The following is a 26,502-nucleotide window of genomic DNA, read 5'->3' as shown; positions in this document are numbered from 1 at the left end:
GATAAATCATTTATTTGGCAGCTGCAAAAACACACAATATAAAGTTTAAATCATCATAAAGGACACAAATTATTACAGGAACAAAATAAAAATGGCACAAAAGAAAATTGATACAGCAAAATAGGCATAATTAATAAACAATAAAATAAAATAAAAGTACCTACCTACATACTGTGTGCGTTGCAGCAGGACAAAAGGGTCACGGCTCAGTGATACTCTTCACTCTTTCGAGTACAGCACTGGTTTTCTGCCGGAACCCAGGTCACAACAGATGTATAAAATGAGGGTATATGTGTGTTACATGTTTATAATATATAAGTCGTATGTGATAATAGATAAGTCGGCAAGGGTGTGAACAGTGTGGCCTACACACCCTAGTTCTCGTGACTGCTACCAAAAAGCCGTATGGAATACCAGCGGTTTGTTTATCGAGGAGAATCTTTTTAAAACTATGTTTAAATGATTTTTTGGATTTCAGCTCTCTCAAAGGCGGGGGTATATCATTCCAGCATTTGGTCGCAAGATAACGGAAACAACCGGTAAAGGCAATTGTCCTATGAGGATGTACTTCTAAAAGGCAACGTCGAGTAGATCTTGTGCCGTGTCGAGTGTGGGTTTTAGACCCCATCGGTTGCCAGGTAAAAGACAGCATATTGCCAAGGCTGATCTAGCCTTTTGTATGGTTCCGTCCACGTGATTGTTCCAGGTCAGTTTCTGGTCCAGTATTACCCCCAGATATTTGACCTATATTGAGAACGGAATAGTTTTACCATTCATGACGAGCGGTTTATCTAGTTTCCGCTTGTTCGAGAATGGAACTATAGTTTTCTTATCTGCATGAATAGTACCATACGATTGCTTACATTTTAACCAAAAAACGTTGTAAGTATATCAACTATATATATCATTGTAATATTTTAGCGACAAAATCGCAATTTTACTTATTTTCCATACTTCAAGATGGGCACTCAGTGACCTTGACCTTTTTAAAGAATTAGTTATGTCACTTAAGTCTTTTAAGTTAAATTCTAAATTTTTTGACGACCTTGATTAAAAATGACTGGGCACAATTATTTTAATTTTTGTCCCTCCAACTTTTTTTAAGTACTTCATATCTTCCAGTACATTCCTTTTCCTATCAATAAACAATACATTTACACTATTCTTTTTTATTTTATTACTTCGGGTAAACCCTGTTTCTTAGCACATTATTTACTTAGCAAATTGCCTTATTAATAGGTTAAGTTGTTAAATTGTATAAAGAACTGAGCGCCTCTCGCCAATAAACGTTACAGTTTGGCGGGAATAAATATGTATTATATATAAGTTTTAATTAAAATATATAAAAAAATTAAAAATAAATAAATATTGGATTTGTTATGTGTTGTATGTAGGTATACGTTTGGTCCAAATGGCTACCTCTTTTATATGTGCAATGCTAACCCAACAAGCTTTGTGGACGCTCTTAACAATAGGAACGCTTTGCATCACAATAGCGGCAACAAACTATCCAGCATTCGCGTGATAAGCCAATCTTTCGGTTAAAGCCATGTAAATATCAAGACCCAGATTTAGTTCAAGGTGATCGAGTTTTTAGTCCTGTCCCCTCGTTTCATCCTGCGATTAGTGCCCACCAAACGACTGGTAAGGTATACTTCTCAATAAGTGTTATATGTATGCACATCGCATCGCAAATTAACCCCACCTGTGGCCGCTGTATTTTGTTCGCCTTGACCAAAGAGCTCAAAGCGAACAAAATACCTCTTAGTTTTTATCTACTACCTACTCGCAGAATATTATGTTAGTTGATGTAGGTTTTATTTTAACCGTATGTTAATGTTGTTAATTCAATCTAAACTTTCGTGTAGATAAGTTGATATAGGTATGCTTGTTGCACACGTACACGGTACCTACCTAAGATAGGTTTTAGTTATTACTTATTATCATTGCTCTCCCAACCCTATTCTGAACGAAGAAGTAAGTACAGTTATTGTTATTTTTTTTAGTTATTGTATAGTCTGTCAAGCAAATTATGTCAGTAGCAATGTACAGCAAAGGGAAGTAGGGCAACACTCACAAAGCAGTATTGCGTTGGTATTGCGCTAAAAAAAGCAACAATGTGCATCGAACCAGAAACATGTAACTATTATAACCTCAAATTTTACATATATTTACGATCAACGAGCGTGATTGTATATTGTAGGCACCTTGACTTCGCTTACGAGTAAGTTCATGCACAAGCTTATTTAATGTAAATAAATTTATTTATAAAGTATTGGTATTTAATGATGACAGCAGAAATTTCTTTTGAAATAGCAAAGATTCAGAATGTAAACAAATATGATGCCTGTCATTCACTTTCCAGATTCCACAGATGACACGCGATTTTGGAATTATTCGAAAACAGTGTTGCTAACATGCTTACCCGCTATTTCAAATTTGCCGCCTTTTGCTAGTGACAAGATTTGCTTGACCGAGTATACATAGTACACTGTGGTGCCAATGATCAATGGTGAATTGTCATGTATTTTTAGTGATGGTACCGCATTGAAGTAGGTATGATTACCTTTTTAGGGTTCCGTAGCCAAATGGCAAAAAACGGAACCCTTATTGATTCGTCATGTCCGTCTGTCTGTCCGATTCTGTCACAGCCACTTTTTATTTTTATGAAAAAGTAAGTTTATTTTGAGCAGCTTTATTACGATGGTGATAATGGTAGAATGTATACGGGTTGGGTACCAAGTTAATTCCTAATTTCCTAGTATAGCAGTGAGAAATTTGAAATATTTAAAACTGCATGTATTTAGTATTAAGATATATAAATAACTAATTTGCTACACCCTGACAGGGTTCATGTATGTATTATTTTGTATGTTGTACATGAATGCAATAGATAGTATGAGTATGAGTAGGTAGTAACACTAGTGACGCATGATGATAGCGGCCGTGACCGCTGCCGAGGCCCCGCCGGATTCGACTCTTGGTCACTGACACGTTACGTAACCGCGCCTATAGTTGTTGGGAAGACTCGCCAATGTGCTGAACTAGCCATATAGGGCCTATTGGTAATAACTCTGCCGTGTATGCAAAAGTTATACTTATTTGGAAAAACAATGAATGTGGATTCAACCAAAGTGTTTAATCTTATCATAAAAATGTCCACGCAACGAAGTCGCGGGCAGAAGCTAGTTACAATACAAAACGTTTACTTAATTGATAACGTAAGCCTTCATTGATTACCTAACAGATTTGCGTTGCTACTATTACGCGAGTGATAGCGATAGCCAGGTTCTATATAGTTGTATACTTACTTACTTACTCCGTTGGCTCAGCGACCCAAAATGAGACTTTGCCTCCGACACAAGACAGCGCCACTTTTCTCGGTTCTGTATATAGTTGTATGGTGGAACTAATTCCTAAATTTAGTAGTTGGTAATAGTAATAAGGTAAGCAAACGAATTTAAGGTACTTACTAAAATGTTAAGTAATCTGAATAGGGATTCTTACAAATCAACAATTCAACAGGTAGGTAGAGAAGGTTCTGAACGTGCAAACATTCCAAATAGTCCTATAGGTGGTACACCCCGAAATTCATTAAAATGCTGCAAATGGTGTTAAAAGTATGGAAATGGGTACGATTGAACTTTAGGCCATTTGAATCAATTTGACGCGTAGAACCAAAAAAGGAGAGGAGTTATGACGTCATCTTTTGTGTATCAGATTTTCTTTTATGTTCAGAAACGTATCGTGTGTGGTATCAAATGAATGGGCTCTTTAAGCCAATTCTAAAAATATATCGAATCGAATTATTCAATAAGGGTATAATGTCATTCAGGTTAAATCATTCCCGGAGTATTGAAATTTGGTTTACATGTTCCTTTGATAACATATAAAGCTTTAAGTAAGAAAAGTTCTGATGGGTGGGATGGGTGAGATCGAGGAAGGCGAGGGGAGCGTCAAAGGTGAGTTTTCACAGTTAATTCTTGCATAGACACCGCACCACATTGGCAAAGAAGAAGAAGGCATATATATATAGGTATAAGGATCAATTCATAACTGTCAAAAAATATTGATACTAATCTAGTCATAGGAATCCTATGTCCAGTGACCTGTCTGCTAATCTAATACGTCGCGCCGACTATAGGGAGCGTGCATGAACTGTAGGAGGCAGCACAGGAGCCGAGCCGTCAGATTTTAGGCGCGAGGCGTAAATGTGATGTTTATTGTTTCGATGTAGGCCACAAGATGGCAGAACCTACTATGTACAAGAAAACACGTGACGAGTAAAATGTACATGTTTATGGTTCCGATTCAGACCACAAGATGTCAGACCCTCCGACGCGCACGGTCTCTATAAAAAAAAAGACGAAGTTGGTCCTACATCATTCGAAAACGATCAGTCAATTCAATATTTAAATGTAATGAGCATGTTTTAACCTAACTATCTATGCACCTTTGCCAACCCAGACTGATAAAAAAGTTCTAACATTAATTCTAATGGCGGCAGCTGTGCGTGCGCCTGAGCCGGCCGGTTAACAGACAGCCCCTCTAATACCCAAAATACACACAAGAACATTATTTGAAGGTCCCATTGTGCCGGTACACCAGCTGCTAGGGCCTTGGGATTCGAGCTCGCACTGTGACCCGAACGACTCACCCTGTTATAATGTTATGTTCCTTGGCGTGCCATATCCCTAGTAACTGTTCAGTTACATTACTTTTAGACTTGTCGTTAAAACCGCTTTTATTAAATGTATCCACTATTTTCTTTTGACTACATTATTAAAAATGTTACAGACGATCTAAATATTCTATCTTACCCGTGATTAGGATAGCCGGGTAACGGTTAAATTATACGAACCTTGAATACGGTCATAAAGTAATAATAAAACTACGAGGTCGTCGCGAACGTTAGATGGCATCCGCTCACATTTGCTACGGCGACCCCTCCAAAATGCGAATTAATTGGCGATCAGGTTTGCATGATATATATATTTATAACGGCGGTCTTATTTTATTAGAATCACGGGATGGATTAATTCCTACATTTTTTAAAGTGTCCCGTACTCTATCCCCCCTGTTCAAAAACGTGTACTAAAGTTACGATGCCGCTAATAATCGTTTGTCCCTTTCCATCATACTAATACGTCGGAAAGGGACAAACGATTATTAGCGGCATCGTAACTTTAGTACACATTTATGAATAAGGGGGTAAGGATATAGGAACGACTATCGGTAAAAGATCAATGAATTGGTTTTATTTTAAACAGAGTTGTGAGAAGGCGACGACCGCTTCTAGAAAAGTAATCCCTACTTTCCTCCTTGGACCTTGTGGAAAATATTTTTACACAATTTAATTTATTAATATAATATTTTTTAAGTTTCTAACCTATACCTAAAGACGGATGCGATTGAAATGAAACAGAATAATGCTCAACTAAATACAGGAAACCTAAATACAGAGTTCTTGTTCTTCGGTCGGTCTCAAAAAGGTACGCATAATAATAACATGCAACCCCTCCAAAAGGCGGCTAATCCCAGCAAGGTTAACGAGTTTAGTCAACTGTTAGCTGTTCCTAAGACGGGTTACATTACAAATAGGCAGTAGGTAAAATATGCATTTATAATAGGAATTTAAGTACACATAATGCTGAATAGGAACGCATGTAGGTAATAGGTATATTGATACGATACGATTATATTATGGTTCATGAGTTGGGTAGGTATGTTCAATTAATCAATTCACATTCAGTTATTCCATTACTTATTTTATAATAGTATATTACGATACAAGGGCGAAAAATAGGAATTCCGCAACGAGTGGGGATCAATTAAAACACGACGACCCGAGTTCGATAAGAAATATACTTACCTATTTTTCCCCTTTTTTTGTAATTTTTTACATTTGATATTTTTTATGTGCAATTAACGCTTCGAATACATTTTTCTAAACATCATTTTTATACATACCTCATTAGATTCGTATTTTTAGGAATAGTATCTCTTTTTTCACCGTTTTCAGTTTGTCGAGCAGACTGTCAATATAATAAGCAGATTTGCTCTAACTTCCAGTAATCTGGCTGTCTTGTCAACATTAGTGACATCTTTACAGGGAATACATAGGTTAGGAGATGTAATTGTTTTTCTCTAATGATCCTGTTTTTGCGTGGTAAAAGGTCTATTTTTTTTTTATTGAGAGCCTGTTGTGTCCCACTGTCCCACTGCTGGGCAAAGGCCTCCCCCCGCTTCTTCCATTCCTGCCGGTTTTGAACAGTCTACGATCATTCTTTTAAAAAGTAGTCTCGTATCTCGTTCCCCCATCGCCGACGTGGTCTGCCAAATACCCGTTTTGAGCTGGGCTGCCACTCTGTGGTAATCTTGGCCCACAACTCACTCTGCATACCACAGACATGGCCAGCCCCCTCCCACTTCGGCTTAGCCGCTTTCCGAGTTAGGTGAGTTACATCGATCGACTTGTGTTCTGGAGCGCAGTGTGGTGTTCTGGATACGATCCACAAATTATACACCTTATATGCTGCGCTGCATAACTCGCTGGCAAACCTCGAGTTTGGACTTCTGAGGCGTAATCGGTACTGCGCCACGTGCGCGCTTTTTGCCTTTTCGGATTAGCGAAGCCAAACTTACTGTGGTTGAGGTTTTTTACAGCAGACCATTGACATATATATCTAAGGACGGGCCTTACGTACAGAATGGTGCTAGTTCAGTGGTGTCACTCACGAATTCGAGCCAATTATGCAGTCTACTAGGGTTGCCATCGGTCCGTGTTTCCCCAGATTTGTCCTAGTTTGGAGGGCATCCGGGGAGGCTTCAATTTTAGTCCGGGTTTAAAATTTTTAAGTCTTAGGCCGCCCGCGACACACGCACAACCTGTTTAAAAAAACCTGTTGGCATATCCGGGGTTTTCACGCGTTTTGTCCTGGTTTCCAAATTTTAGAGATGGCAACCCTGAGTCTAATGGAACTAGTTGCAACCAATCGCACGCGTGGTGCGAACTCATCAACCGTGCGGCGTTAGACTACATGATTGGTTCGAATTCGTGTGCGTGACACCGCTGTACTGGCCCCATTCTTATTGCCTGTAAGGCCCGTCCTTAGATATATACTCGTATGTCTATGCAGCAGACTGATTTGATGAACCCAGACCCGCCATCTCAATATCAATTTGTGATTAAATTAGATGCTGTCAAAGATAGTTTTTCTACTCGTCGACTGTAATGGTTGAATTAACATTTCGTATACTAACTTTCGTATTTCGTATAACTGTAATTGGGTACTCTTCATGTATGGGCTCCCTAACCTAACCTAACTATAATATTTATTTCGAAACGGTTTAGTCAACTATAATGAAATGGACCACTCACAGCTCGCCTAACAAGAGGATGAAATAAAACGATAGCTCAAATTAGTTATTTATTTTAGGTTGTATAGTAGAAATAATTGCTTCATAAGTCATAAACGTACCCTTAATATAGCAACATCCATAGACTACGAAAACCGCTTACCATTGCTTGTTAGTCTCCATAGGCTACGGTGACCAAAATCGAGAAAAAACTGTCTAAAAATTGAATTTTGCAAGGAGCAAGTACCAGGGCCTCATGAGTTACGAGAAGGTGTCGTTGACCACCCCGCCGGGTCCCGGCAGCCGGGGCGCGTACGAGTATGAAGGTATCGCGGCTGCTCGCTTATCTTAAATAGCTGTATACTTTTGGCTTGTTTACTTGTATTATTTTATTAGTTTAATGTATTATTTTTATTGACTCGTACAAAAAGTATTGTATACAATAGTGATATAATCAAGCTTTTCAATCTCGTACCTCGCTTTGGCAACTCAGCAAGCTTCGTTGCCAAAACACGGTACTCGACTGAAAAGCTCTGTATTATATCACGATTGTATAAAATAATATTTTTATACACATTTACCACCTATAACACTTTACGGTTCCAAAGAGAAGGACTCATCAAACGAATGATGTCATATGTGATTGTTATGGTCCCCAACTGGAAAACGGTTACCTACATAGTAAATACCCAAAACTTCTACTATACATCCCTTGGTTCCATCTTCAGATGATATCAATGGTACCGAACTATCAATTATTATTATATTGTCATTTTCAACTGTAGTTGCAATCAGCGGCCAAGGTGCTCACAAATAGCTTATCACGTCATTCACGTCTCTTGTCAAGGCGTTAAAGTGCATGTTCAGATATTTTTGAGCACCTTGGCTGCTCCGATATATCTGTCTATCTGATGGCGACTGTACTACCACTAGGTAGGTGTACTGTGCTTGAAAAGTTTCATGTCTTTACTTACGCCTATTAGAAGTAGGTAAGTTCATCTATATCTGCGCATTTGGTGGCGTGTGTCCATTTCGTTAAAAATTAATTAAGGTTAAGACGAGGTATTAACAAGCCGAGTAGTGGTGTTGTCGCAACCAAATCATCTATTTTAAGGGAACTTCATGCAATCGTGTATTCCACCATCGGGTGTTCGTGTATAATCGCGAGCTACCGGTATGTATAGTTAAGGTTCCGATCTTCCGATGCATGTCGCCCGAAAAATAAATATTGCCTAGATTTGTATTTCACTATGAACGACTTAAAGTAATTTCATACAACCTTTAATGCAAGGTGCGTGGGTACCTTTTCTCTGCAGCTGACTGTACCAGACGCATTGTATTGAACCACTTGTTGCGTTTGAGCGTGCGGCGTGGACGTAGAAGTGGACTACCCTACTAAAAATATAGTTTTAAAGCTTGGTGTGATTTGTGCGTGTTCATGTCAATGACATTGTTTTTGTAGTTGTGCTAGCAAATATTTAAGCGAACGCCCTCACTGGTAATAGTAGTAATGCTTTGCTACCCTGCAAGGCAACATTGAGGGCGCCCGCCAATGGCGCGCTGCGTTGGCCACACCCCTCGCCCGTGCAGTACACATGCACCCCCACCCTGTAATGCCGCCGCACCCTTACCAAGAAATGCACTCTCAACAAAAAAAAGCAGCAGCATGTCAGTTCCAGCACATTCTGCTTAATTCATACTTATATTATAGATATACTAATTTGTTATATTTTAGTTTTATTTAATATTAGTTTAATTTTTAAGTAGTATTATTTTATGGCTAGTTTAGTTTTAATTTTAATACCTAATCAAATAAATGATTCATTAGAGGTAAGTAATAAAATATGAAATATGAAGAAAAAAAAATTCATACTTATTATATTCGATCTCCATCCAAATTCCAAACAAACCATTAAAATAAAATACCGCTGTATCAATGTTCATTTTCGTTAAGAGCGATATTCTTGCATTTAGCATGGGAAAAACATAGTTAAGTACTTGTGTATGACGCCTAAAAACCAATCCCTTAACCTTTCGATGAAATTCGTTGCGTAAGGCGGGGGCTAATTTCTATAGACAGTTTCTATTCATAGAGGTATAGAGATGGTAGTAACTACTGTTTCTCAGTTGTTCCTAGTGGTAAACTGGTAGGTAAAAGATGAGAAAAAAGGTTAAGCTGTAACCAGTGTGTTAACGAGTGGAACCCATATCAACGGCAAAGTCTAAACACACTGGATTTTTATCTTGCTTGAAAAGCTCGGTTCTTAATCTTGCCTATTATCAAAATTTCATACTTTTATAAGCGTGAATATGTTTAAATGTTGTGTCCATGTTTGCTAGTAAGTACCATAGGCAAGTTGATATAAAACGTAAACAAATAAAAAATATAGCCACAAGAGAGACTTGAACCCAATTGCTGCGTATGACCAAATTGCAGTATGATAACTCTCGAAAGGAAAGTAGGTGATCTCAAATTTGCTAAAATCGTCAAAACAATTACAACCACAACTGCCTTAGCGGTGTCAACAGTCAAACGGACATATTAGCTAACGTCTGCGTAACTTACTTTACGAGGACTAGCGAGATGCATAGAAAGTAAGTTACGCACCACACTAGCGAATATCAGTGTTAAGTACTTACTTTTATTTTTCGGTACGACACGCGTTCAAAACCTAATGTTCCTTTGCAATTCACCATACAAAAAATGCTAAGGAACATGTATCGAAAAAAAAGTAGACAGGTCAAATCTTATTGCAAAACTTAGATAAAGGTAACCTAACAATACTGTTTCACGCAACGAATATGAAAATACCTATGACCCGTATAGCCCTGAGGCGCCGCATACTATTTCCATATATTTTGTACCGATGACGTAACAAGACTAAAGCTAGGCACACATCGCTCCGTCCCGCCCTCTATATTACGAAAATCACCTATGCTAAACAAACTTAACACAAGCAGAAATAGGTTAACTAAATAAAAACAGTAAATAAATAAAACTTATCCAAGTGACCCCCACAAAAAAAAATATTGGGTTATTCCCACCAAGTTGTTACCAGTGGTAACTACTGGGATTTTTTTCCCACCTTTTACCACTGGTTACTGGGGAAAAAAAATTCCCACTAACTAGTGGGATTTTTTTCCCATAACTACCAACGTGGTTTTTGGTTAGCGTTCAATACTAATAAAAATAGTATAAATATAGAATGTTTTAATCAATTATTGATTAAAAGTCGAATTAATTATAAGTTAATTCGTTATTTGTTCAATTATAAGTCGATTACTGTTTCAGTAAAGTGATAAAAAAATCGGTCTTTTGACTGATTTGTTTGTTCGGTCGAATAATTGTGACGTTATTTGTTATCGCCAACTGCTGGGCGAGCTCGCTGGATGTGTTGACCGCTCAGACCAACCAGTATAAACGCGTATCTTTAGCGCGCTCTCTTTATTAATGTCTCGGTCACGTTACGGTGGTCTGCGCGACAGCCCGGTCCACCCGCGCTCGTGCGATGACAATTTCACTGTACTGTACTGGCTTACGAATTGCCAATTCACACAGTACGTATACTTACCACTTTTTTCTTACAGACATAAATAAGTTGTTTTGTTCTAGAATATATCTTATGCTATTCGTGCAATTGCTTGTATGTCTCTATGTAAGTGAATGGTAATATTCTGTTGGAGAAATAATTTCTAACTTAAAGTATAATTTTATCCAAACATTAATTTCTCTCTAATTTTTTTTTTCACTTTCACCGGTTTTAATATGTTTGATCACTTTTAAGGCAGTTTACTGAAAAACTAATCAACTTAAACTTAATTATTTATTAAAGCACTCTATATTTATACTATACTACTTCTAATATTTTATTAGTATTGAACTCAACAACAACATTTTGGTGGTAACTACTGGGAAAAAAAATCCCACTAGTTACCACCAACTCGGTTCGGGATTTTTTTTCCCAGAAGTTACCAGTGGTAAAAAGTGGGAAAAAATCCCAGTAGTTACCACTGATAACAACTTGGTGGTAACTAGTAGGAATAACCAAATTATTGAGCAATGCGCATTGCGCCTTAAAATTAAGATATGAACGAGCAAAACCATGTAATATGTAATGTATCAAGAAGTATAAAAGACGATAAACAGACTCCAACTAGCTTTGTCATATGATGTCAATACCAGGGCCAAGATGGCCTAAATTGTCTCATTACGAAGTTCCGTTGACTAATTAATTCTCTTGGGTACTCATGATCAATTTCAATTTACCTTATGAACTCAAGTTGCTTAACAACAAATAAAACGAATCGCCCAACCATTTGACAAAGATAAGACCAATCTAGATAGCACAATCGGAATAGAACAAATCTCATAATCTCTGGGGCAGTCCTGAAATTTGGTTTGTAAGTAAATTAAAGGCCCCTTTTTCATGTCCACACCATTTGACATTTGGGGACCTTATGGAATTGTAGCCAGTAGCCATCTTGGAAAACGTGTACCATCCTGGAGAAATTAGCGTTCTACTCAAAATCTACGTTCTCTATGGTGTAAAACAACATTAAGAGGCTGTCAACACCCAATGTCCTTGAAATTGATGTTACTTAAACAGTTTTTTAAGAAAGACTATTTGTTTTAGTCAAGTAAGAAAAATATATGTTCATATTAATTATATTTCAAAGACCGTGGTTGTACTCGATACACGATTGAACGAAATCGGCTCGATAGAAAATAATTGCAAAGATTGGTCTTAAAATCACAATTAAACGGTTTATGTCTTTATTGTTTTGACTTATAGGTCTGCAATTAAAATCACAATTTCAAAACATTTATATCTAAACCGTGGTTGAGTAAAATATTACACTAATAATCCACTTTTTTTTATTTAAATATTTTTCTTATTATTCCCTTGCCCAGGCCCAGTAACATGCGACAGTGCTATCTCATTTACTCAGATACAATACAAATAGACAGTGTGCGCGCTTTAGGTATTGACAGCCTCTTAAAGTTGACTTTTGTAAAGGTTGTCTTAAGACTGCCTGTTGTTCTGGTTCTATTTTCCATTATAATTTATTTGTAGTTTACATGTAGGTATGTATAATTGTATATGCAATAAAGAACTTACTTAAAGCTTAAATTTTTCACAAAAAAAGTCCTAGATATCTTTGCGAAAAAATACATATTATAATTTTTAGAGTACACTCTCATATAAATTTTTCTTTTTCTTTAATTCCATGTTTTGGGATACCGTTGGATAGGTCTTTGGAAACGAGTAAGTGTTTTTAACAACAATTTTTCGATAAAGTGAATATTTTCGTAAATAATCGCTCTGAAAGAAAAAAAAAATGTGTATGTATGCAACTAGGGTTTGCAATATCCATCTGATTTTATTTTTCGGATAATAGGATTATTAAAACTTGTATTCGGATAATTTCGGATAGTTATAAATGAAACAAAATATTTATTCCAGATAATATAATTCGTAAAACTAGCTCCAAAATACGCGTAGAGTTGATAACGGATGAGATGCTAGAGTGCCATAATGCGAAGTTAGCATCTTACTTTAAAAAAAAATGCGTAAATCAGCAGAACGATTGGCAAAAAAACACCGAGGACCATAGAACTATTTAACTATAGATATATGGCCATGCATTATAATTTTGCAGTGCTTTTAAAGTGCTAGACATTGGTAAAAATGATAATTGTTGCCACCAAAATCAGCAGCATGAGTGTACAATACAAAGCTCGTGGAGAACAACAGCCGTTTTGAACTAGTTTCTGGTCTTGGAGCTATAGGCTCTAAACAAAGCCGACCTGGAGGCCATGGCTAGGATGCTAGAATAGGAAGGGGAGAAGATGGTCTCAGAATCAACCACCAGAAAAGAGAAAAATCTTTTAATGAAACGGTACTCAGCACATCAGCGTGAAAAGAAAAGATCAAGTAGTCGGAGCAACTACCTACAAAGGTGTAAATGGTGTTAGGTACCTTAGTTGCACAGTGCCGGATGTTACCAACCGAAGGGAAGAGGAGATAGATGTTCGAATCCAAAATGCCCTAAGATGCTCTGGAGCGCTCCACCGAGTTATAGTGTCCAAGCTGATCAGTAGACTGACCAAGATTCGACTCTATAAGACAGTATTAGATTTTGATGTATGGGTAAGTTTCATACCTGGACTGACTGACAACAAGCTCTTAGTGACGAAGATAAAATTCTGGCGGAAGATTCTGAGACCTATCAGAGATGAAGATAGAAGTTGGAGGCGTACGAGAAATAGGGAGCTAGAGAAGCTAGTTGCGGCACCCAATATAGCCGCTTGACTTCGCTGGCTCGGTCACTTGGACAGGACGGGAGAGAATCGAGCTCTGAGAAGATATACCGCTGGAGTGATGAAGTGAAGCCCTGAAAGACCCGTCCGCCCTCGGAGTATTATTTATTATCTATAGTTGGTATTTCATGGCTAATGGTAGTAATGGTACTGATAAAGACTGCATGTAGACGAATGAACTCGAGGTGAGGCACTAGATTTATTTCCAAATATGCACCAGTTAATCCATATATTTATAAAAAATTCCCTTCCTATTAAGTACGGTTTTTAGCTATTATAGTAATCATTTAAAATTAGTTGGGGTAACGTCTTTGTATTAAAACATAGTTAAAAACGATATTTCAGTGTTATCTAAATCGTCCGTTTATACGGATATTTATTATTGGCTGATATTCGAATAATTTGATTATCCGAATATTCGGATTGCAAACCCTATGCAACATATACTCGTACGCCCCTATGAGAGATGACGTATTGCTGGCTGCCTTAGCGCCTTAGCAATCATAGGCGTAAGGTAAAAAATGTATTCACTGTTCATTACTTTTCTGTTACACAATAGTTCCTGTAGTAATAAAACGGCCAAGCCACATATTTTGTAACATGTAGAGTTTTTGAATTTAAGGCTGGTAGAGTTTGAAGCTTTATGGTTTCGTCTCGGCAAGATTTTACAAGAAAATGTTTTTAATGGGATTTCACTTCTTCTTGTAAGTTGCTTAAGACAATCATTCATCCCCTAAATTAAAGGGTTGGGGGTGATTTACTATTAAAGTCTTGAAATACGTATCCCATCAAAAACATTTTCATGTAAAATGTAGCCAAGACGAGACCATAAGGCTCGCACTGTCAAAAGTTATCAAGATCTCTTGTAGAGCCGAGCTTCTAACTCTACAAGCCTTAACTTCACAAACTCTACGGCTTGGTCAAAATATAATTCAATTTGTTTTTTTCAGAAAACGATCTTTATTATATATACAATATACCTAAATTACAAAGAAATCGGATTGATATATAATCGGATGATAATAAAATAAAAATGTTTTTTTCTTTTTTTGCTTTTTAGGGTTCCGTAGTCAACTAGGAACCCTTATAGTTTCGCCATGTCCGTCTGTCTGTCTGTCTGTCCGAGGCTTTGCTCCGTGGTCGTTAGTGCTAGAAAGCTGAAATTCGGCATGGATATATAAATCAATAAAGCCAACAAAGTTGTACAATAAAATATAAAAATTTAATTTTTTTGAGGGTACATCCGCTACACGTATAGTGGGGGTGATTTTTTTTTTTGCTTCAACCCTACAGTGTGGGGTATCGTTAGAAAGGTCTTTCAACTAATAGGGGTCTTCAAGAAACATTTTTTGATAAAGTGAATAGATTCGGAGATAATCGCTCCGAAAGAGAAAAAAAATGTGTCCCCCCCCCCTCTAACTTTTGGACCATAGGTCCGAAAAATATGAAAAAAATCGTGGAAGTAGAGCTTAAGAAAGACATTAAATGAAAACTATAGCGGACATGATCAGTTTAGCTGTTTTTGAGTTATCGCAAAAAGTTGCTCCCATAGTAATAAGACTTTAATTAGGTACTGATTATGCAAATTTGCCTATTTGTTTAACTCGCGTGAAAGGTACCGTTTCATCCCTTGGTTAACAATTTACTATACTTTAACCCTTTACCAGGCTAAGGGATATATATTTCCCACACGAAGCACTTCAAACATGTGTTCTATTTTCGATGAGTAAGACTGACATTCCATTGTCATTTTTGAACTGTCAGCCTGGTAAAGGGTTAAGCTCCAGTTTAGCTTATTGTGACGGAAGAGTAACTACGGAACCCTACACTGAGCGTGGCCCGACATGCTCTTGGCCGGTTTTTTTTAATAATAGGGCTTGTAGAGTTAGAAGCTCGGCTCTACAAGACATCTGATGAATTTTTGAAAATGTTTTAAATGGGATTTCACTTCTTTTTGTGAGTAGCTTATGACAATCATCCATCCCCTAAATTAAAGGGTTGGGGTTGATTTACTATTACAAATCCTTAAATATTCCCCATATAAACTTCAACCCCCTTTTCCCCATAACGTCCTTTTTCACCCCCTTTTCACACTTACGGGGTGATTTTGGAACTATTCTATATACTTCCCCATAACAAAAACTATCTCCATGCCAAATTTTAACTAAATTGGTTCAGCGGTTAGATTCCCCATACACAATTCCACCCCTCTTTTCATCCCCTTAGGGGCAAAAATTCTCAAATTTTTGAACTTTTTTGTTGTTTGTGTACTTATACATATAATATAAAATTTCAGCTTCCTAGGACTTCAAGAAGTACCCTAAGGGTTTTGTTGATCATCAGTGCTTAATAAGTCCATTGTTGACATTATATCCCGAGAATTTCCGAGAATCCGAACCAGTCATGAAAGCTTAAAAATAGACGAAGCGCTTCGAGAAAAGGTAGGTAGTGCCCTTGCGCTTCGCTTTGCTCATCTTGGCGGGAGCCTACCACAGTGCCTCCCCCCCCCCAGATTTAACTAAAGCTACCTATGCGCTGGCAGCTGAATGTACATGGCATAGAAGCCTTTCACTGTGTACATATTATTTATTATTACAGTTACACATTCCATAATACTAATTAATTAAGTGATTATTCTGCGAATTGTCACATAGAAGCACCAGCAGAGGTGCTTCCTACCTTCAGTGAATTCACTTGCTCCCCAGTCTTAGCGCCAGGTACCCACCCTACCGCAGCCGCAGCGCACACACTCCCGCTGTTCAGGCCCCCAATAAACTTCTATTGTAATAAACTATGTAAAATTCTATCAACTTTGGTAAATCTACTTGTAGGTCGCCTCTAGAACCTTCTAAGCAAAAATACAAATAAAAACGTCACTAGACATGAAAGACATTACCTTAAGTGTATTCGTTTTACAGAATGGCAACAAGGATTTCATGTTTTTCCTGCTTTCGTAAACATGCATTCTGTTTCCGTTTAGAGCAGTTGCAGTTAACAATCCTCATGCAAATAAATAATTCATGGGCGTGATCTGGGCTGGCCTGAGAGATAAACAATCTATGACGTAGTTGCGTGTAAAGTGATTCCTTACCAAATGTACTGTAGGTAGGTAGGTAGGTAGTAGGTAGCTACTAACATGTTAACGTTATACGAGTCTGAACTATCTAGCAAATGACTACTTCTACAATAGGAGAGAAAGGCAGACTTTTACAACCCGTTATCATGTACATAACCTTTTTATTTCGGATTCGCTCGAACAACAGTTTTTATGAAAACAGTACTTGTTAAATTAACCGGTTTCTTCCTATGTCAGTGTCTATGTTTACGTGTCACACCACCAGGCCGACCGGCCGTTACATGGCTCGTCGGATAAACCATTTTTTTAGGTTACAATGAAGTTATTAAAACGTTCGCGTTCTTATAAAAGTTCGGAGGAAAACCGAAATAAACCGGGTCCGAGCCTTGCTGTTAAATACACATACAATTTTCACACCAGCAGAAACAAATGAAGGAAAACAATCCAACATTAAGCCACCTTTATTATATACTAGGCCTAACTTCTAGCAAAAACGGGAAATTGACAAAATGAGATATCGGACTCGTACCTACGTTAATTCTCAAGAATAACTTTGTTTAATAAAATATCTGCTACGAAATAGTATTTAGTAGCTCTACCAGCGGTCACATGGTATCGTACAGAATTCAAACATACATAAAATTTGACGACCGGTCTGGCCTAGTGGGTAGTGACCCTGCCTACGAAGCTGATGGTCCCGGGTTCAAATCCTGGTAAGGGCATTTATTCGTGTGATGAGCATGGATATTTGTTCCTGAGTCATGGGTGTTTTCTATGTATTTAAGTATTTATAAATATTTATATATTTATAAATATTTATATATTCTTTGTCTTCTTTATAGTATACTCTTTAATCCCACCACTCCCCGGTACCTAAAAGAACGCTTTAGTTATTTAAATTCAGAATCAGATCAGAATCAGAATCAGAAATTTAAATTCGACTAGATCCGCGCAATGCTTCTTTCTGTCCCTCCTTCCTCCACAAAATTTTATAATTGCTCATTCACTTTTCGGGCTGTTCGGTTATTTAACTCTCTCCCTGTCGAACTAAGACGCGCTCAATCCCTTGCTGTTTTCAAATCCCATCTTAAAGACTATTATCTGTCCCTTCCTTAGAGTTTCTGTCCGCGTTACTGGTTATCACTTTTGGCAAGAATTATATAGTATTGTATATATGTAGGTATATAATTATGTAAGTAGTGTGTATATGTATTGTCTTACTGTTGTAGACTTAAATTTTAAGGGTATTTTAGTTTGCTTGTTTGTGCACCCAATGTTTTAATTTTTAATTACGGTGACAGTTGTCATCTCATACGATTGGTAACCTTAAAACGCATTAATTGTATGGAAATTACAATTATCTCCGTACCCAAGCTATATAAAATATATATAAGCATAAATATTTGTTCCTGAGTCATGGGCGTTTTCTATGTATTTATTTAAGTATTTATTATTACATATATTGTTGTATAAGTACCAACAACACAATCCTTATTGAGTTTACTGTGAGACAGTCAATTTGTGTGATAATGTCCTATAATATTTCTTTATTATTATTACGCAGCGAACGGGAGAAGATGGAAGAATGAAATAATTATTTATTAATACATTTCATTTCAAATTGGATGCTCTTTACTACAAAGCAAAAAGAAAGACAAATACGCTCATTCTCAACTCGATGTAAGAACAAGAACACTTCCAGTTGATGTGATACATCGTGCACCGGGAAACTCCAACGGGCATGAAATAGTTGCGGCGTTGCGTGCGCGCAGGGCCGGGCCGGGCGTCGCTCCGCCGACCAACTCCCACGAGTCAACGAACGCGCAAAGGAAATGGGACGTCTAGACCAGAGTGCTTCAATTAATCGGAAGATTGGTCACAACATAATATGCGAATAGCGCCTAATGCTGTACCGCACTCTGTGGTCTCTGTGCGAATAGCGCCGAACTGCACCCTGTATTTACTTATAAAGAGAACACGTACGTAACTAGACGTTGGCGAGACATTTCTCATTTCCCGACGCATATTGACAATTCTGTGTTCGATCAATGGCCTGCCTAAGGACAACAAAAGAGCATGTAGTATTTAGTTACAAAAGTTGCGAGTGCATTAGTCGAACACCCATGCTGTCACCAGATCCACGAGCCGCCTCACTCGAACTCGACACGTTCATGTTGTGACTACGCTACGATTCCAATAGGTACGTCGCCTTCCACAGAATTTGCAACAAATTGGACGCGATCAAAACGGGTTCGGCCGCTATAATAATATGCTTTACAAATTGACTATTCAATTCATATAGTCTCGGCTCGTGGTCAAGCGCGTTTAATGCCCGAGCAGAAGATCGAGTGGCATTGTGCGGAAGTCTATAATTCACATGGAATAAAGGGCGCGCCGAGCCGGGAGATGCACCGAGGAGAAAGTGCACTTTCAAAAGTCAGCGGGAGGGTTGCGAGGCGCGTGCCACGTGCTCGGCGCGAGCCGAGGACGTGCTTCCTGCACCTGCACTGCACTGATCCAACACTCTCCAGCATCTCACTAAATTTACTCCCCCGGATACCTACCATCAACCTAATGTCAACTAATCTATGCTTTTGTCTGCAATTTTTCATTTTTATGTTAAGAAGTATAAATATGTATAATAAGCAAGAAAGGCTAATCCGTCAATTTAAGCTGTCGGAACGTAACAAAATCACGTTTAAGTAAGTAAACACTACAGTCAAAACATAAAATAAAATAGCTGCGTCACTCAATGTCAACAAAAGTGGTTATACTCTTGTGCATTCCTTTGCACGGCCCTAGGCGATTGTAAAAAAATAATCCCATATTTTGGATTATTGTGTCTTACTAATACTATACTATTTAATTTTATTCTTTGACCCCGGTTGTTATTGTTAAGAATTGAGTTGTTGCACGTTGTTATGGAGAAATTACCACTCCTGTTGGCTCTTAAAAAAAGTCCAAACTTCGAGAGAAACGATCAACAACGCGACGTCGTTAAACACTCGGTATGAACTGTATAACTGAATTTAAAATAACGTCACAAGCTACAGGCGCCATGTGGCTCTGCGGTGTCGCGTACCAGTTCGGCATTAACGTATTTAACAAAGTATCATCATCACCTTCTGACATGTGTAGGGATGCCATTCGTAATAAACTTAATAAGGTACTCTTTTTTATGTGCAATAAAGTTTAAAATAAATAAATAAAGTATTGTACTATATTTTGGATTAGTGTACCTACTGCTAAAAACACATATAGTAAACTGAAATTATATTTATTATTTCTGGAGGGTCTTAAGTTATGACAGTCACAAGTGTACGTTATTTGTTAACATTTTATGTATTAACGTTGAGTTATATTTTTCCTCCGGTGCACTATTTTGTTATTATCATGTATAAAAAAGGTATGTATGCTTGTATATCCACGAAGGGCCAAACGGCACCCGGATTGTAGTGATTGTCTAATAAGGCCGTACGCACTTCACAATAATGATTATTAAAAAAACCGTCAATTTATGAAACAAGAGAACGGGCATAGGTCATTGGGGATATCAGAGAACAGGATATGTTCAATTTGCTTTGTTAGTGCTATCGCTGTGCACGCGGAAACTTACTGCTTGTCATGTAATGGAGCCCACAGAAGGGCGCGAAGGCGTGATTGATCGAAGCAATATGGGGATTTTTTCAGTTTGCCAAGCCATGTCATAATCCGATACACTCGAGTTTTTTTAATTTACCGAGAGGTACGAGTATGTAGTAATTTTTTTTGGATGTGTTGATGATGACGTAGGCGTATGAAGCTTTCATAATGATGAATTATAATTACGTTAATTTTGGGGGCCGCTGTGGTCACATAACACAGATTTTTTACAAACCCATGTCCCATAAATTACCTTTTGATTCTAGTTCTTTAACAAAAACATCAGCTGGTATAAATTATTTTCAATTTGCGACACTTCCGGTCCGTAGAATGACTGGAAACCCTGTCTTTGCAATGCAACAAGTATTGTACGGCCATAGTGGAAACCGTGTAGCTAGCGTGTACAGTCAGCAGAAGAAATAGAAAACAAGCCAAGTGTTCACAATTTTATTGTTAAGAGTCACAGGAACCCGCCGCCTAAAATCCGCTCCCATACAATTGTGATGGGTCGTAAGCTCGTAGAGTATTATTCTCGTTACCAGTATTTTTCCGTATGGGAATATTACCAGTAAGTTCCCAATATTACCGGTAATATTACCAAAGCAAGTAAGTTAGGAAATCTGTTAATTTTATGATACTTTATGTTTACCATTTTGTTATTTCGGGAAGTACCGACCTACCGAATTAGTCTGGAGGCAACTAACCTTTTTTTAGAAAAGTCGTCGACATCTCTTCTGAATACCTAAAAGTGGTGTGGATATGTTCCTCGTCTCCAGAATTCGAATTTCGCCAAACCCGGACAAAGATTTAAAAAAACCCGGACATTTCGCGTAAATCGCATTTTTTCCCCGGACGAGTCCGAAAATAATATTTTTAAAAAACACCTTTAATTTGACACCCCCCCGGACGGCCTCGTGTGAGGTGTCGTTTGAAAGATAATTAAACGTACTATTATTGTTTCTTAATAACAATAATAGTATCTTTCAAACGACACCTCACACGAACCGATCGGTCGCATAGCACTCAAAATGTGAACAAATATCAATGATGGTCGGCCGCCATCTGTCCCCCCCGTTTATTTCGACCCCCCCCCCCCTCCATAAACTTAAACCGGTCAATTCGTATTCTGGAGATAACGAAGACTACATCCATACCAGTTTTAGGTATTTAGAAGAGATGTCTACGAAAATCATGAAGGAGACGACTTGGGGTTAATTTGCCTATAGTCTAAGTAGTCAGGAAAGCCCACTAATTGTTATGCTAACCTTTGAATTTCAGACGATATAGTATGAGAGAGCCAAGTTATGAAAATAAATGTATGGTGCAGGGGAACAAAAAATCCAAATCTCAAGAACCGCACAAATAATTAATATCCTCCCAGATCATTATAAAACAAATAACTCGCGATTTTTTGTATGCTACATAATTATTTCTGTCAAGGGTGCGGATTTTTTTAGTTAGAATGCGATTTTCCCGGCATTTTTATTGTTTTCCCAGTATTTAAGTTACCACCAAAATTTTAATAAATACAGTACTAATAAATATAGAGCTTTATTAAATTGCTTTATGTCGATTAGCGTTACAGTAAACCTCTTTAAAAGTGATCATAAATACTAAAATATTACCGGTACGAAAGTATTTAAAAACTAAAATAATTAAGGAGAAATTAACGTTTGGATGAAATTTATCTTATTAATTGTAAATTGGATTATTTATACGAACGAACCAACAAATCAGTCAAAAACTGACAGGATTGACAGTACTTCATTTCGTTCTATTGTAATATGATGCAGAGCTGGATATCCATAATTTAGTCAGGCTTAATAAGTAAAGGGCAGGTTTATAAAATATGGTTGTTATTAAAACCGCCTAAGAGAGCGCTTTGGATGGGCTGACTGAATGACTGTACGGACTAGCCAACACAGGCTCTCATTCCAATTACGCTTCGGTTATGGGTCAGCCACTTTACGCTGGATGACTAGATTGCTTAATCACCCCGCTAGCGGAATATTCTATCCCTTCATTTAATTACTATTCGTACCTACACATTTTCAATTAATTATGTTTGATGTTTAAGTAGTTTCAACCAAAAATGATTTGTACATACATTGGTAGGATATTGGGACAGTTCACAAACATCATACAAGCCAATGTTCCAAAATTATATTTACACGACGAAAGATGTTTGTGAACTCGACTGTGCATTTTAAAGCAGTTGACTGAAACAGTTTATTTATTAAAGCACTGTATAAATTATACTATACAACTATTTGTATATTTTGGTGGTAAACACTGGAAAAAAAACTCGCCTTTTACCAGTGGTAATAACTTGGTGATGACTTGTAGGAAAACTTCGTATGTTGGCTTGTGTATAGTTAAATCTTACGTACCTATCAGAGGGTATACTACCGCGAACAAGAACTCATTTCACTAATAGAGGGGTGGGGGTCGAAATATCACCAAAATATCAGAAGAAAATAATGGATGCCACCGAGAATGAGAAATAAATAAGAACTAAGTACCTTAGAAAAAAACTAGCTAAAAGGTAGGTAAGTCCTGCCATCTGTCACTTATCGATAGATAAGTAGGTACATTGGAGAATCGTTCTTGCACGCCAATATGTTACTTATATTACAATATCGATACAGGAGATATATATATAGGTACCTATTTTATTTTCAGTTCAATTATTGGGTCGGCTGTGATATTATGGGAACAACACAAAACAAGGAGAATAAAAAAAATCTAACTGAAGTTAGCATCAAAAGTAGCGGATGAGAAATAAAGTATATAGTTTGTGTTACCCTGGATAATTCTCAAATGAAAGATAAATAGCGTCCAAAAGTAGGTATTTGCCACAATCTTATTGACTCACACACGCAGAGATATATGACTATTGTTAAGCTGTTAAAGAATGGTACGGAGAATGTTAATGCGGACTGTACCTAGTACCTGCCTACCAAAACTTGAATCAGTCAGACGCTACGCAGATGACATCGATTTCATATGTATATTTATAATGGCTTTTTCTGCAGTGTACCATTTGTGCCTCAACAATTTATGAAGCTACCTTATCACAGGAGCTGGACGGTCGATGATACAAATGTCGATGCGAGCAATTTACCAAAAATATATGCACTTTTAATACCTAATTGTCATACACTTAAAGGTCGTCATGTACAAAAGTATAGAAAGATGACGCCAGTATATGTTTTACTTGTCTATTATTGTTCTATGAGATTTGGCCAAAAAGAAACTAATTTGCAGTGTACACCTACCCACTTGTATGTTTTATCTTATTATATGGTAATTAATTTATATTTATTATAGTTGAAGGTAGTTGACATTTAGGGTAGCTTAGTTTTTTTATACGTAGGTGCGTATTAATTTAACTTATGGCCAATAGGTTCACAGGTATCTACTAGAAAACCGCTAAACGAGAAGGATCTGTAAAGATTCTATGCTAATTTAGGTACTTAGATCTATCTAAGTATATAACTTACACATAGCATGGTGAAAAATGTCAAATTACATAAGTATAATATACAACAAACCTACTATGTAATACTATAACCTACCTTATACATATTAAATAATGTGTTGATTGTGTTAAATTTGTATCGTGTAGGTAGGTGTTAAAGCTTTGCATCAATCTAATATTTAAATGATAATTCACAACAGCCAGGTATCTACTGATTGTTAATGTTGACCGATAACATTTTCACACAGGAAAATATAATTAAATGGCGCGAAAAACGTTCATTGAACGACACTCACCTATCATCGTACGTTGGGGAAGCTTCTCCGGAAGCACCTTGGGACAAGTCGCCGTCCATTTTTTAATTGGTTTATCAGGTCAAAAGGGTTGGTTGTATTGTAACAATACGAGAAAGCTGAGCGCTCGCGGTAAAAACCGGTGCGCGTGAAGCGTGCACTACGCGGAACTACGGAGTGCGGTGAGGAGCGTAGCGAGCGAAGTGCTGTGCGCTTTCCGCAGTACTCCGGCAAACTACGAAAATTGTACCCGCAGCCAACGAGCGCGGAGTGAACGAACTGCGGGGCCGCGGGGGCGGCGGGCGGGGGCGACGAGGCGCTGGCGCCAGGGTTGTCACATGCCGCCATTCTGAATGACGAAGCGGAGTCGCCATGGCCATACCGAAAGGGTTGGACCTCTTAAAGTCGCTATGGTTACTGAAATTACTTGACTACCATACGATCTATAATACGATTTCTCTATTACACATTTAAAAAATTTTGATACTCGCAGGTAGGCAGGTTAAAAAATTGGCCTATTAAGTAATTATTAAGCTGCACATTAGTACCTAAGCAGAGATAACTGGACCATATAAAATATTATAAATGCATTGGCCATAATTAGCATTTAAATACCCATAAGTAAATATTATTCAAATCGCATGAGACGAGCAGAAGAAGCTAAAAACTTTCGGATCAAGGGGGCTAGCCAGGTGACAATCGGTTGCAAAAAACGAAACGCTTAAATAAACGTAAATAATGTATATGGAAATGAGAGCGTTTCGTTTCGTTTTCTGCAAACGATTGTCATTTTGGCTAGACCTCCAGCCCTCGTATGTCTACAGAACTCCACTATCAAAAAGTCGAAATTGGCCGACATCTCAATTTTAGTGGGGATATTTGATATTTAAACTGTCGCAATAATACTACTAGAACAAACTACACCCACACATAATTGAGTGACATGGGTACAAAAATGAAATAGGCTATACGAGTATATACGTGATTCACCTTTGCAAAACTTACAACGTACAAATTGAAATGTATTTATTTGTCAGAATATGGTACATTGATTTGATCTTAAATTAGAATTAGTGCTTTCATATTCTACCGTGAAGGAGGTGTACAAATATTATTACTTATATCTAGTTCTTACATGTATATCTTTGGTTTACACAAAATACCTACGAAATCAAAACTAGGAACAATCAAACAAATAAACTATAAAACTAATCACTATGGTCTAGAAACTCGTTTACACTATAAAAACAATGCTTGAGTAGGTAATAATCTAAATACTTTTTGAATAATGTTGTTGGTTTGTTTTTTATATCATCTGGTAATTTATTATACGTAAACTTTTATTGCCATAAAGTAAACATTTTTTTGGAATAATACTAAGTTGGATTTAGGCAAAGTTAACTTCTGTTTCCATCTAGAATTTGAACCATAGGCCTCTTCTCTGGTTTTAAAGAAATTGAGGGTGCTCTTTTACAGATAGACAACACTCCTTAATATATGTACACACACGTACATATACTTTTACAAATAAAGATTATAGATGAGGAGCAAACTCGCACGTGCACTCAAAGAATTTCGTCGAAAACAAAATTTCCGCGTACATCAGAGAGCATCCGGTTTATTGACACAATCTATGGTCATATGATGGATGCACTGTAGTTAATGACGTAAAACACGGAGAACATTTCAATTATGGTGAATACGGATAAGTGTGGCTGTGGGATAAGAGTGGCTCGTAGTGGAAGCCGTACGAGCCCAATTTCAAAGAAAAACCGCAATTCGATGTACAGTTTAGCCATTTGGCACACGCATACTAGAGGACAAAACAAAATGTTTATCCCGCAGTTCCTAAAAAAATTGCCCTTAGGAGGGGAGTGGCGAGTAATTCTTTTTTTTTCAGAAACCTTTCATTTATGTGTGGTATAATATGAAAGGACTTTCTGGGGCGATTCTAGACATATACCAAATTATTACATTTTAGTCTTTTTTTTTTAATTAAAACAAAAACAATTTTTAAAACATAACGAGTTTGGGCTCTTGCAGACGCGATATGGCTAATTTGTTTTTTGTACAATATACCACAAACGATACGGCATATCCTCATATATCTAACCCCAAGAAATCAATTTTCAATATTACGAAGTGACACAGTTCTATTTCAGTACCTATTTTAAGAGACTTATGGAACTTTACTGCAGATACGCCACATTTTAATCATAAAATGATACGTAATATCCATATATCTAACAGGGACCCTAGTAACCTCCTTAACCCTTTTACTGCGTCTTTTCATCATTTGGTATAGTTTGTTTAGTTTTTGTGGTAGATA

At 37.4% G+C, this 26,502-nt stretch overlaps 1 protein-coding gene across 3 annotated transcripts in view; it reads right to left on the bottom strand.

The window, feature by feature from the left end:
* Nucleotides 1-26,502, bottom strand: part of LOC133516131 (insulin-like growth factor 2 mRNA-binding protein 1) — a 103,805-nt gene that overhangs the window by 54,327 nt on the left and 22,976 nt on the right. Inside the window, exon 1 of one of the 3 annotated variants that reach the window (XM_061848926.1) lies at nucleotides 24,177-24,416. The exons of the other annotated variants lie outside the window; for them this stretch is intronic. Within the exon in view, the coding sequence (XP_061704910.1) occupies nucleotides 24,177-24,235 (59 nt within the window). The 5' untranslated portion in view covers nucleotides 24,236-24,416. Of the gene's footprint in view, nucleotides 1-24,176; nucleotides 24,417-26,502 lie in introns of those variants that run through there. 3 annotated transcript variants of the gene reach the window in all.

Source organism: Cydia pomonella, chromosome 1 (genome assembly GCF_033807575.1).
Source record: "Cydia pomonella isolate Wapato2018A chromosome 1, ilCydPomo1, whole genome shotgun sequence".
NCBI lineage: Eukaryota > Metazoa > Arthropoda > Insecta > Lepidoptera > Tortricidae > Cydia > Cydia pomonella.
Note: the sequence above shows the minus strand (reverse complement) of the source record. Positions and strands in the feature narration are given on the sequence as shown.